The sequence below is a fragment of the Pelodiscus sinensis genome, chromosome 23, assembly GCF_052426305.1.
Source record: "Pelodiscus sinensis isolate ZL-2025 chromosome 23, ASM5242630v1, whole genome shotgun sequence".
Classification (NCBI taxonomy): Eukaryota; Metazoa; Chordata; order Testudines; family Trionychidae; genus Pelodiscus; species Pelodiscus sinensis.
Window position 1 is genome coordinate 16,288,973 of NC_143074.1, and position 13,692 is coordinate 16,302,664.

General features: G+C 47.8%; 1 protein-coding gene across 5 annotated transcripts in view; it reads right to left on the reverse strand.

The window, feature by feature from the left end:
• Positions 1-13,692, reverse strand: part of RALGDS (ral guanine nucleotide dissociation stimulator) — a 117,857-nt gene that overhangs the window by 27,041 nt on the left and 77,124 nt on the right. Inside the window, exon 3 of one of the 5 annotated variants that reach the window (XM_089772977.1) lies at positions 10,174-10,180. The exons of the other annotated variants lie outside the window; for them this stretch is intronic. Coding sequence (XP_089629103.1) covers positions 10,174-10,180 — 7 coding nt within the window. The remainder of the gene's footprint in view (positions 1-10,173; positions 10,181-13,692) is intronic. 5 annotated transcript variants of the gene reach the window in all.

Consider the following 13,692-nt stretch of genomic DNA (forward strand, 5'->3'; position numbering starts at 1 on the left):
CCAACTCTACCGAGTCTCCGCCTGCCTTCCTTCCTGTCCCCAGGAACAATTCCAAATCCCTAACAAAAAGTAACTATGGAGGGAGAAAAACAGGAAAAGTACGGAACAGAGGCCAACCCCCCCCCAAACTTGCACAGGGAAGGCGAAGGTGAAAGATTTCCTCCAAGACACGCCAAGGTGGTGGCAAAGCTGGGAGCGGACAGTCGCCCCATCAGCCATTCAGCTCTGCAAGTCAGATTTCCTGACACACTTAATTCACATTTTGTTTTATTTTAGATGTCAAGGGTGGAAAATGGCAGCCCAGTGGAGACAGCCTGAGTTACTGGACCCAAAGGGACAGTTTCCAATGGTTTCAGAAGCCAGGAGTTGGCCCTGGCTGAAATCAAGAGCTGGGATATACCCATGAATCCCCTCTCTGTTGGGAACCAAAGCAGGCATATTCTTCACTACTGCATCACTTAAAAGTCTACTGGCCTTAAGGGATGGGGCTCCCCACCTGTTTCTTTGGGCAACGACTCCACAGCTTGCTCCAGCTTGACCAAGATTCTCCAAAGGGACCAGTGGTTTCGGGTCCCAACCTGACACACATTTAAGGAGCCCAACTTCCAGGCCTGAAAAAAAATCAGGCCCCTTTAAGGCATCTCAAGTTAGACAGCCATCCCCTTAGAAAAATCTTGGCCTGAGTAGGGATGTGAACAACTAGTCGACTATCTGTTAAGAAAATGCTTACCAGACAGTTGACATGCTAGTCGACTAGTTGCTTCCCCCCCCCTCTTTCTGCCTCTATCAAAGCTGCAGTGCCATGTGGAGCCTGGAGTCAGCTCCATGCGGTGCTGCTGCTTTGAAAGGCCGTGGGGAGCACAGGGCCAGCGGGGGGACTGCTCTCTCACAAAATCCAAGAAATTTTGTTTTATGGTTAAAAGCATGTTCCACTGACCAGAGGTCTGCACTGCGATAGACCCGACTTCTGTTCCTGGCTTTGTCACTAGCCTGCTGCATGACTCTGGCAATTACTTTCCCCACTCTGTGCCTCAGTTTCCCTTCCCTTTGTCAATTTAGACCGGGAGTCTCTGGAGCATGGATTCTCTCTCCCCACAGCCGTGCAGAACTGCGCATCGTGGAGCCCCGATCCAGAGGGCAGGACGACAAGCAATGAAAAGATTATCCCATTTCTGACTACTACAGCATTTGGTGCTGGCCACTGTCAGAGACAGGACCCTGGACTAGACAATCCAGGCAATTCCCACATTCACACTGGTGGTGGGAAGCAACAACAAACACCTCTTTTGTTTTCTTCTGTCTCCCTCTCTCCCCATTTTGGCAGATGAGAACCCCATGGCACCAGCATCTGGTTTTCTAAGGGTGCAAGTTGCAAAGACTCAAGTGAGTCTGTGGTTGGGGATTAGGAACGAAACCACTTAGTTCCGGACACGAGGCAGCGCAGGGTGACCAGATTCTCCACTGGTCTGGTTTCACTTTTAAGGGGTTTAAAAGCACACATGCACATACCCCCTTGTTGCACGTAAGCCCTTGCTCGCTGGATTTAGAGGGGCGCTCAGCAACTTCTGCTGGAATTGTGGGGGAGGGAGGAGGAAAGAGTGGGTCCAGAGCTTCTGACACTCAGCGCCTTTAAATTGAGCACACGGGGTAGGAAATGCATCCTTCTCCAGAGTGTGAAACACAGACACCAGGGCACTGGGTTTAATCCAGACTCTGTGTCCCCATGCAAAAGAATGCACAAGGGCCACTCATGTACGCAGACAGTGGCACCCAATGTGAAAAACTAAGCAGACAAGTTTCCCCAGGGCAGGACTTCAGATGACAGACAGACGTTCTGGGAAGAGTTCCTTTCCTAGGGTGACTAAATACGTAAGAAAACTGTTTGCCTGTTACCCCCTCCACCCAAGCTCGGGGCAAAAAGCACCCAGCTAGTACAGCAATGTCAGCCTCGCTCTTGAGCTGTGTGTGTTTATTAAGGTAAGTATGTGTTTCCACAGACTACCGATAAGGCATGGCAACATACTGCTCACACAAAGGCAGGCTCACCAAGAAGGCACAAGGAAGAGAAACCAGAATGTCACAGTGGGTGGCAATTAGTACACAAAATAATAATCGGTGTCACTGCGTGGGATTAAACAGAGAGAGTGTTTGACAGTAAGTCACGCCACTTCCGAAGGATTCAAAATAGATCTGACCCCCAGCGCAGGGACACTGTGCAGGAGATGGAGAAAGACACGTCCACCTCTCAGAGGGGTAGCCGTGTTAGTCTGAATCTGCAAAAGTGGCGAGGAGTCCTGTGGCACCTTATAGACTAACTGAAGTGTTGGAGCATAAGCTTTCGTGGGCAAGCTTTCGTGGGCAAAGACCCACTTTGTCAGATGCATCTGACAAAGTGGGTCTTTGCCCACGAAAGCTTATGCTCCAACACTTCAGTTAGTCTATAAGGTGCCACAGGACTCCTCGCCACCTCCATCTCTGTACCTCTGTCGACACATTATTGTGACAGGTGCATCTGAAACGCAACAAGACCGTTACAACCGAGAGACGAATCAAGCCCATAATGATTTTTCTCTCTCTCCTAGGGTTTAGTTCTAGGGAGCCAGTACTTGACCCAGGGGTTTGGGGCACACACAAAACCTGCCCAGCAATTATTTGAAAATTAAAACAAAGCTACCTGCATTTTTGACGATCCCTTGATAGGCTAAAACTAGAACCACTTGTCTATCCTTAGTCCTGCTGCTAAACTAGGAAGCTTATCATTAAAACGGGAGCTAGGTAAAAACTAACCCTAGTATGGGGGAGTGTGGGGTAGGCATCAGGGGACTGAGCTTACAAGAAGTTTCAGTACGTTTTCCAATGCCTAAGTCTCTAAAACCAACTCTGATAGAGAATTAAAGATTCCGCATTTAACCTGGATGGAAAATCTCCACACTGAAAGCATGAGCTCAAAGGCTTGTCTTGTTCACCAGACATTGGTCCAATAAGAGAGATTACCTCACCCACCTTAACTTTTGAATATGAATAAATAATCACCACATCTGGTGAGTGTATTTTCAAGTTATGACAATGCAAACACCTGCCCAGGGCTTTGCTGGGCTACAAGTACTGTTTAAACACTTAGGGAAGACAGAGTGTTTGCCCCCAAAGAGTTGAAAAAGCGGAAAAGGATTTTTTCCTCTTTCAATAGATGAAAGAACCAGCTATGAAAGGAGGAGAGCTATTACTTTTGAAATCTTGAAGGATATGGTAACCATAAATAATCATGAGTAGTCCTGTGGCACCTTAGAAACTAGCAGAGGGGTAGCAGCTGTGTTAGTCTGTAACTTTAAAAACTCGGGATTACTCGCTGTTTTTGAAGTTATAGACAAATATGGCCACCCTGCTGAGACCCAGAAATAATCAGTTCAATTTACTAGCTACAGATAATACTTCCTTTGTTTAATAAACCCATTTGTTTTAAATATGAAACTTTTTTGGTAATGTTTTTCCTTTATGAATCCAGCACAGTTTAATTTAAAATAATTAAAACATGTCTTTTTGGATGAAAATTCAATGCACAACAGAGCTGAATGCAAAGTATGAAAAGCCTCATTCACCATTGCCTAACATCATAAAAAATGTAAAAGTCAAGAATCTGAAAAAGAAATCCCAAAGTTAAGCTATGTAATTGCTTAAATAAATGTGTACAGAAATAGTGTATCCTTCTGGTTAGCAAAAAACAGCGCCAAATTTAGTGCAAAGGTTATAATTAGTTGCAAATCAACATGTTTTAATGGTTACCAACCAATGAGAATCAACCTGTCTTTAGGGAAATAACTAAAGTACAAATGCAAAACATAATTTAAATGGATGCTTTAAATCAAGGTTTCCTGACTGTTGATTTAAATCATGATTAAAATTGGTGCTTTAAATTACTGTGATATATAAAAAAAAAGTCAGCCCACCCCTGGTTTCTAGCATCCTGTTTGAGCTCTTGGGACAGGAGTGGAATGAGGGGGGAGGGGGAGCTTTGCTCCTCACCTCTTGGGGGATTAATCCTCAGCCCTGTCCCCAGGGGCCAAGCCATTCTCCTCCTCCCTGTCCCATGCACCATTCTAGAGAAGCTGCTCAGTGCGGCTCCACTGCTCTGTAAATAGCTGCCTATTCAATAATCCATTGGCTTTAGCTTGTAACTCATCAGCTGGCTGCTGTTCCAACAGTTTAGCTGTGTGATTCCAATCTCACTTCTGTTCCCCCCCTCCCTATCCCCATGACTCCCCCTGGATGCCTTTCATGCAGACCTGGTTACTAAAGCAGCAATAAAGATCAAGTCAGTGCCTGGGACTGGCTTGGATCGAAGAAACAAGGATCCCCGTGGGAGCGTTCGCATCGCTTAGGCCTAGACGTTCGCTGCTGATGAAGAGTGGGCCACACCTGACCATACCTGTCCACCAACTGGCACTGGTTTACTTTAGACGGTGCAAGTACCCGCGGGGACACACTTATATCAGTTTAGCTTCAACCAGAGCAAACTCAAATATGAGCATCCACGCAGGCGTGTGCACCAGTTTAAACAGGATTAAATACAGATATTTATTAACCTGGTATAAACTCTCTGTGTAGGCAAGTCCTAAGAGTCAAGCACTCTGGCATTTTTAGATTCCTGGTGACCCCAGTGTCTCTTGTCCTTCATCAAATCACTTAGCAAAACATTTTCCACAAAGGCACCTATTAATTCTGGGTGCTTGACAGACACGCACAGAGGCGATGAGCAGAAACCAAGGCGTGCTGCAGGTTCCCAGACCTTTGCAAGTCAGGAGGTGTATAAATGAGGGGGCTTGTTTTGAAAAGTCAGCTGGAATCTTTCTGCCTCAGCTTCTTCCCCCTTTATAGCAAGGATGATGCCACAAGGCCCGAGATATTCAGATTCATTTGCTTTGCATCCTTGTCTGGATCAGCCATGGCACCTGCAAGATGTTACAGCAATGCAGTGGCTAGTGTAGGGTTATCCGAAAAGGAGATCCCCAGATAACCCCACAGCCAGTCTATGGCCTGAGTGCTCTGCAAGCTGTGAACTCCCATCTCACCTCTGCTCTGCATGGCACAGCAGGGCTAGTGTGCTCTGCTAACCAATTCAATGCTACTACTGTATTCATTAAGGCAGAGAGGGTATCATTGTACAGTCCAGCCAATCAAAAAAAATTCCCCTCTTTTTTTTTTTTGGTTGTTGTTGTTAGGGTGACCCAGTAAACAGCTGAAGCAGAGAAAATGCAGGAAAAGTCCATTGAATGGTGGCTGCAGCGGCCAGCGTGGGGCTCTTGTGAAAGGATGGGAGAAAGAAAACAAGGGCTTTTGTTACCCAGCCGCGCTCCCTACCCCCGACTCCGGACACAGCTGACTCACGACTCCTCTGTTTGTTACTGCTGGGATTTCTGGGCTGTGCGGCACCCTTCAATCACCCCCCCCCCCACACACACACAGCCTCCTGACTGCCCGGATTGCGTGACAGAGCCTGTCGCCTTTGGCTCCGCAGCTGTGAAACAGGGATGTGCCTGGCGATGTCGATTAGCTGGGGATTTTTCCTCTCGGATGGCTCCCGCCCAGCCCCCAGTCAGTTCTGCCACGGAGGGGAGGAGAGAACGGAGGAGAGGAGACAAGACGAGACCAAGCGCTTTTGTTTGGTAATCAGGAAGATCCCATGTTATTGGGCTTGCTGACATGGTGCCCACAGGCCGGGAGGTGCAATCAGGGAAGAGACCTGGGCCAACAAGCTCACACCTGGGAGCCCAACAGCAATAGCTGGTATTCAGGCGGCCTGACTTTCCCACAGGTGCTGAGCTACTGAAGATGATGGGAGCTGAAGGCTCCAGCACCGGGTCTGGCCCATGAAAGCTCATCATCTAATAAACCATCTTGTTAGTTTTTAAAGTGCTACATAGTCCTGTATTTTGTTTGAGAATCAAGTTACTCTCATTTAAGAGCCTAATCTGTGCACTGGGCAGCCTTACGTTCAAGCAACCAGGCCTGAACAGTCTGACCACGGTTCTTGCCCACAAGGGCCCAGCTCTGCTTCTCTGTACTGCTGAGAGCAGTCCCAGCGAAACAGGCTCAGGACAATGTCAGGGCTTGAATGTTACCTGTATGCTCTGCTACTTGCCCCTCATTCCTGCTCTGCAATGTCAGCATTGCTCTTGTGGACGCACAGTCTGCAACACAGTACCGCCACCCCCCAGATAGGCTGATCATTTGGGAGGCACCGGCAAGAAATCCCCTATAAGAGAGATTTAAATCAATATCCGAGGGCAGGGGTGGGGAACCTTTTTTGGGCTAGGGGCCACTGACCCACAGAAAAATCAGTCGTGGGCCACACGCAAATGAGAAGCAGAAAAAGCTCCCACACCGTGGCCCCTGACTGAGCAGGAGAAAGACACTCCCCACATTGCCCTCGCACACCAGAGACGGGGGGGCAGCCTAGTACATTTTGTGCACTTCAGTTCCCAGAGGAGCAGTGGGGGGGGGCGAGGGGGGCTGGAGCACCAGCATGGGCTCCCCTATGCTGGGAGGGGGGCTAAGACTCGGGAGCCAGATCCAGGCAAGCCAAGGGTCGCATCTGGCCCCTGGGCCTGAGGTTCCCCACTCTCTGTCCTAGAGTGAGGCAGCTTCTACCTGAGGGTCATTTCCCCTGCACAGAGCCAACACTTCTAAGGCCATGTCTACCTACCTACATTCAAGCCCTGACATTGTCCTGAGCCTGTTTCGCTGGGACTGCTCTCAGCAGTACACAGAAGCAGAGCTTGGCCCTTGTGGGGCAAGAACCGTGGTCAGACTGTTCAGGCCTGGTTGCTTGAATGTAAGGCTGCCGAGTGCACAGCAGCACACTACCGATATTAGGAACTGTCCCAGTCACGTTACCCAATTTTCTGGGCCATAGGAGCTGCAGGCATTTTGGTATTAAACACTGCTCATCCCTAGACACAACAATTTAACAAGCCCCAGCAGATACACACGAGAGGGCAAACTGATCTGCCCCCTGCCACCCGGGGCTCGATTATTAGCGCTCGGTTCCCCTTTGCGAGGCCTCGTTCACCTGCTCCGGATTACCAGCTACTGGCAGCCACAGAGATTTGTCCCGTCCGTCTGAATTCCAAGCCACATTTCTGTTTAGCATGAGGTCTCTAGGGCAAGGGCTGCCGGAGAGGCCTCAGCAGCCCCCAGATGGAACAGCTGTCGGGATCCTTCCGCCATGGCCACGGGCACTACATGAACTTTGGTGTGAGAGGCAGAGGTGACTAACACCCACAATGCTTTGGATTTCCTGGGGGAGCAGAAGGAAGAACCACAATGGACTGCCCCCTCTCGCTAGGCAGAGCTTTGTGGGGAGGTTCTGAACTCTCTAGCACCCCCATTGCTTTCTCTCCATCTGCATAGGACCAGGACCAGGCCAGGACTGAAGCATGGGGGCGGGAAGGGGGGGGGTGTTGTGACAGCATTGATGGCCCAGATCCAAAATCCCAAGAAATTCCGACAGTTTGGAGAACTCAGACAACAGACATTGAGGGATCTGTCTGCAGCATGACCAAAGCTTCCAAAGATCCCGCTAGCAGACAGGGATCTGAATCAATACACACCAGAGCCTGACATGTTCAAATCAGGGGGAGGAGAGGGGTGTAATTTGAATTCCAGAGACAGGACTGTATGCTAAGAAACACTGTAAGAAACAGGTGCTTAGTTATGTCACACCACCAACAGCAAACCAGAGCAAAGCCTGAGTCACTTTAGATGCTCATAAGAGCGAGAGAGAGACAATGCCTACACTAAGCTAAACTGCACTGTGGTAACCAGGACACCAATAACAAAATAATGTCAAGAGAAAACAGCTAGCCAGCCTCAGAGCTGTTGGTGAGCAACCGGCAACCGTGCAGCACCATCCCCACAGAGGCTCCAGCCAAGGGATTTAAACACCAGAGGAAAGCAAAAAGTTTAACCAACATGTCCACTTTCAGAAGAGGGGCTGAATAAAGACAAGCAGAAGGAAAGTGCTGTCATTTGACTACAGCAAACCAAACAACAGCTTTTCCCTGCCCTGCTTTCAAGTGACGCCTCTGGGAGCTACATGGAGAGAGCATTTTCCGAAAGATCAATTCAATCCTGGCCTGACTCACAATAATAGCTACATCCTGCTAATCCTCCACATGCTCATTTCCCATTGACTTCCTATGGAATTTGGTATATTAAACCGGACCCTACAAGAGAGAGGGGCCAAAGGCAGAACCATTTACCCAGGCCTCTTAGCTTTATGAGGTTCAGATAAACCTAGAACTGAATCGCCCCAAATTACCGGCCTGAGCTGAAAGACTCAGAGATGGATCCAAGTTCTCTCAAAGTTCCAGGGGGTTCGGAATCAGGATTTTGTTTTGGCTCCATCAAAATACTGATTTGTCCAGCTTCACTAAGAGACAGAATTTGTGTGCATGCACACATGTTCCTTAAGGTTAGCTCAGGTTAAAAACAAACAAACCACCAAACAAACAAAAATGTATTAAACTGAAAGCAGCAAGCTCAAGAAGGCATGCAGAGCTGCCTCTCCGGTTTCGTGTCACTATGGAAACACGTTCACTGTAAAGAGAGGGGAAATCTCAGTGGTTTTGCTCTGTCATATAGAAAGACATTCTGTATTACAGGCAGGGAACACTTAAAAAAACCCAGATTTCCACACAGGCATTCTACTCAGCTGCTATTTGTTAAAATGTGGCCAATGGAGAGAAAAGCAACTCTAAAAATAACACCACAGCATTCCAGATTAAGTCTCCACCAATGACCCTCCTATTAAATCTGCTTCATTTGCAAGTCGACAATTTTTTCTTCTGTCCCCTACTCCCCCAAATGCCGGCACTGAAAGTTCAGCCTTGGTGATTGGAAATTTCAGCTGTGTTTTTCTGACTTCTTACAGTTGCATCAACATCGAGGCCTGAAAAAAATCCAAGTTCAGCTGGGCAGCTGCATCCACAGTACACGATTCAGAAAACTGCCCCAGAGCCAGAGTGAGCATCCAAAAAGGCCATTTCCCTCTGGACAGTCACATTTCTGAGATGAATCCAGTCAAAAGACCTGCTGAGTAATAAAAACAGCTAAACCATTGTGGTTTAGCTAAGCAAGACAAACATGCATTACACATTCAGCTCAAAGCCAACATTCAGCTGTTACATTACTGCTGCTCCTCAGGTATGTTTGGTACTTACTCAATGTAAAATAACTGGCCTATTAAAACCAAAACAAACTGCAGCCCTGGGAAACACGTGCACTTCGTTGGTTCATTAATTAGCATTTGCATAGCATGTCACCGGCTCTTTCTTTTCCTTTCATGCTATGTGCCATTGCCAAGTTGTAGTTGTTATTTCCTCATACTGCAGTAGCAGCTGAAGGCTACAGTCCCATTGTGCTAGGTACTGCACGGACCCACAACAAAGGCCATCCCTGCACCAGGGAGCTAACAATCTCTTACCAGCCTTGCCCAGTTCATTAACCTGGAACATAAGAACAGCCATACTGGGTCAGACCAAAGGTCCATCTAGCCCAATATCCTATCTGCCAACAGTGGCCAATACCAGATTCCCCAGAGGGAAGGAACACAAGTAATCCTCATGTGATTCTTCTAATGTCACCCATTTTCAGATAAACAGAGGCTAGGAAAACCATTCCTACCCATCCTGGCTAATAGCCACTGATGGGCCTAACCTCCATGAATCTATCTAGCTCTTTTTTGAACCCTGTGAAAGTCCTAGCCTTCACCACATCCTCTGGCAAAGAGTTCCACAGGTTGACTGTGTGCTGAGTGAAGAAAGACTTCCTTTTGAACCTGCTGCCTATTAATTTCATGTAGTGACCCCCTACTTCTTATATTGTGGGAATATATATTGTGGAAGAGCTCTCTTCTTTCCAATCTCTAAGGCAGGCATGTCCAAAGTCCGGCCCGCAGGCCAATTGCGGCCCGTGTTTCGGTTTAATACGGCCCCACAGGTAATTTGGCAATATCTATCTTTTATGGCCCCCAACGAATCCATATGTATTGAGATGAATACATTGTAAAATCTCAGTTAATGTCAGTTGGTCTAAATCAGTTATAAATATATTTGGACACAACATGTATACTTGGTGTTATGTTCCTGTTCATATTTTTTTAACTTAAAAGTTGACAGACAACCTTTATTACCAATAATATGTAATGTACTTTACAATGTTCCTGACATATATTTCAGCTTCCTGGATTTTTTTTTCATCTGGGCTTCAGATATGAAAGGCAGAGTGATTTAACACCTGTTTAGATTTGTCATCCATGTGACGAAATGAAAAGTATGCCGTTTGCAATAAACTTTGCATAAAATAGTTAATTTGCATTTAATTTTAATGGTTCAAAGAATGTCAGGCAAAATGGTCGGCCCTCACGCATGTTCACTTCATCAAATCTGGCCCTCTTTGAAAAAAGTTTGGACACCCCTGCTCTAAGGCATAATGAAGCCACGGCAGGTCAGCATGGGAAGTGAAGCCTGAACCTTTTTAGATCTGCCTGGAACAGAACAGAACACCTTTGTACATCAGCACTCTATTGAAGTCAGTGGGGCGGTTTGCATATTTATTTCTGCTAACTGCATATACAGAAACTAGTTATTAAAAGAGCTAGACATACAGATCACCCACCAGCTATCCCCAGAGACATACCCTTTCCTAACTAGGGGCGGGGAGGATAACATTTAAACACACAATTTAGCTTTGATGCTTTGCACTTGGTTTTCACTTCCCCATATCTCCCTACCCAGACTGAGCTGAACTCATCAGGGCAGAGGACTGGCTGGGACAGTGCCACAGAACCAGCTGGTGTTACTGCTTTCTTTTGCTGTCTCTCTCTCTCTCACTCTCTCCAATTGCCTTCGGAGCAATGTCCAACTGTATCTTTATTGCTCAGAGAGCCCAACCTAGTGCATGGCGGGGAGGGCATGGGTTGCCCAGGCACATGGCAACAAGGATTTAACAACAGTTTCTGGAAGCTGCCACGTGAGATGCTAAAGAGGTTGTAATTTCAATTGTTCTGAACAGTGTTTCTAGACTTGGCCTGCCTGTTGTCCTGTGTTTGCAGACAGCTTGAGAGAACAGTTCAAAAATGTGAACTACTTGCACACCCCCCCCCCACTTGCTGCTTCTATATCAGAGGCAGCAAGGGAGGGGGGGCCAGGAGCGGGGGAAGGAGGGGAGAGAGGCACTGGCTTAAAAGCATCATCTCTGCCGTGGGAGAGGGGGCGATAACAGAAGATACAGAGGTGCAGCGTCGCTACCTTTTAAATGTAGTAAGAGCCACCTAGCTCTTACTACAGTTATAAGGCAGAGTCACAGTACTCTGGACCTGGCACAAGCCAAGACTGAAACAGTCCCAGCTGGCACTGGGTCCCGGATTTACACCTACTCCTCCTACATTTAAACTGAAGAGCTACAGAAGCCCCTTGTCGACTAATCAGGTACTCGATACAAAATCTATCAAATACATGATTAGTCATTTACTTGATACTTAACACCCTTAGAACCTTCCACCACCCACACATAAAAGCCTCTGACCCAGGTTTGAAGGTGTGTTCAGCCGGTTTACTCAGTTGGGAGAACGGGTCAGAGCCAAGTTCAGCACTAACCTATCCACTTTGCAAGAAGGATGGGAGGAAAAACATATGTCTACACTTGCACTTGATGGACAACACTTTTGCTGTTCATGTGTGCTTAAAACCCTGCCGCCCCACGAACAAAGTTTTGCTGCAGCAAGTGAAAGTGTGAACTTGGGATGTTAAAACCTGTTTAGTACAGTAACCGAGTACTCGCTACAAATCTTAGCAGTTACATGGCTCTGCTTAGCTTTATATACTGCAGAGCCTACAGCGAAACCTCCCCGGAAGTAGAGCTACCAGCACCTGCTCACCTGGCTCCTGGAGAGGAGCAGGCGGCTTTGCTGCCCTGCCACTGTGAAGCCGCCTCCCTGGGAGCCGGCTGAGTTTAACCGCCGCCATTACCCGATAAGCAATCGGCTTATTGGTTAAACTTGAACATCCCTAGCGCGAATGTTGCTTTGGCAGGAGCGCTGATTTTTAACGACAAGGAGCCTAAAAGCTGCCTAGCATAGACCGTCACCAAAGTCACTCAAGTGCTAAAGCTCGAATCCCATAATGCCCCATGTGAAGGACAGAGAAATTCACCCTCAACTGAGTGGGAAACCATTCTAGAGTATCAACACAAAGAACCATGAGATACAGACACCTGGGGCAAGTGTAGAACTAGTGAGGACACAGGAACAAGAGAAGGGATTTGTAGGGGGAATGCTCACATCTGGATTGGGCAGACCAGGTACCAGTCACCCAGATTAACTGTGCTGTGAAGACAACAGCCTGAGGGGCTTGGTGCAAAACCTACTGAGGACAATGAGAATCTTTCCACTGATTTCAAAGGGCTTTGAATGCCCCCCCCCCCTTCCCCCAAGAGAAGTGTGAAGTGCATCCATCCAGCTCAATAGGATGTTAGCCCTGAGTTGCTAACTTGGGCAGTTTAAGAAGCAGGGCCAATTTATTTCACCCCCTGACTGTTTCAGCAGGATTGTGGACACAGTTTCAATAGAACACTTGCCCTTTGCAATATAACCCTGAATGTATTCTCCAGATAACCAACATCAAGGCTATTTGGGAGATGTTGACGGGTGCCGGTGGGGACGCTCATGCAGTGCACTGAATCTTACATGGCGAGGAGAACGGCTCTCTGGGGCCGCTTGGGTAAATGGCACAGAGACTCTCATACAATATTTTCAATTACGGTAGTTTTTATGTAGACTGCAAATGAACTGAACTGTAAGCTCACTGGGGCAGGAAGATTCTCTTTGGGGCTATACACATTTATAACACCGGATAAACAATTTCACTCATTGACGGGATGCATCCTGGGTCCAGTTATCCCTCTGAGCACAGTCTCCTGTGCTCCCTTTGCAGGTGCCATTATAGAGACGAGAAGCTCAAAGTCCCCCACAGACTGAGCACAGCCTGGAATTCCACCACCCAGAAAGTGAAGTCACGGGGAAAACGTCCCCCCCGCCCCTTTTCCCTGTGCAGCCAGCATTGTATCCAAATCCCATTCCTTAGCAACAATTCCCCCCTCCCCTTGCGCGTCCATAGGAGATGCAGAAACATTTGAGAGCTGCCACAGCCCTACAGTGCTGCAAAACCACATTCCTTGTATTTATTTATACAGCGGCCTGAAAAGAGCCGCCCCGGGCAGCTCCAATTGTGACGGCGCTGGAGAAAGTCGAGATGCGGAGGATGCTGGGCCTTTAAACATGGTCTGGAGGGACCTAAATAAGCTCCCAACCACTGTTTCAATTATCCGTCCCAGGGGGAGGGGGAGACATGCAGTGACTGGCAATTAGTGGAAGTGCCAGAAAGGAGGGCCTCTCTACAGGCAGGTCATTTCAATGAAGGCCCAGCTGAAACGTAATGGAGGAATGTACCATTCGCTGGCACTCCAGGCCTCGCCGCCAGCGGGTTACAATCAAAGCTCCCAGGCCTCTCAAAGGGAGGGCCAAGCTTCCCAACACACAATGGTACCAAACCCGCACAAGCAGCCCTGTGGTAACCCACTGAGAAATCTCTCAGTGAGCAGATCCTGTTCCATCCCAGAACAGTAAACAGCCAATAC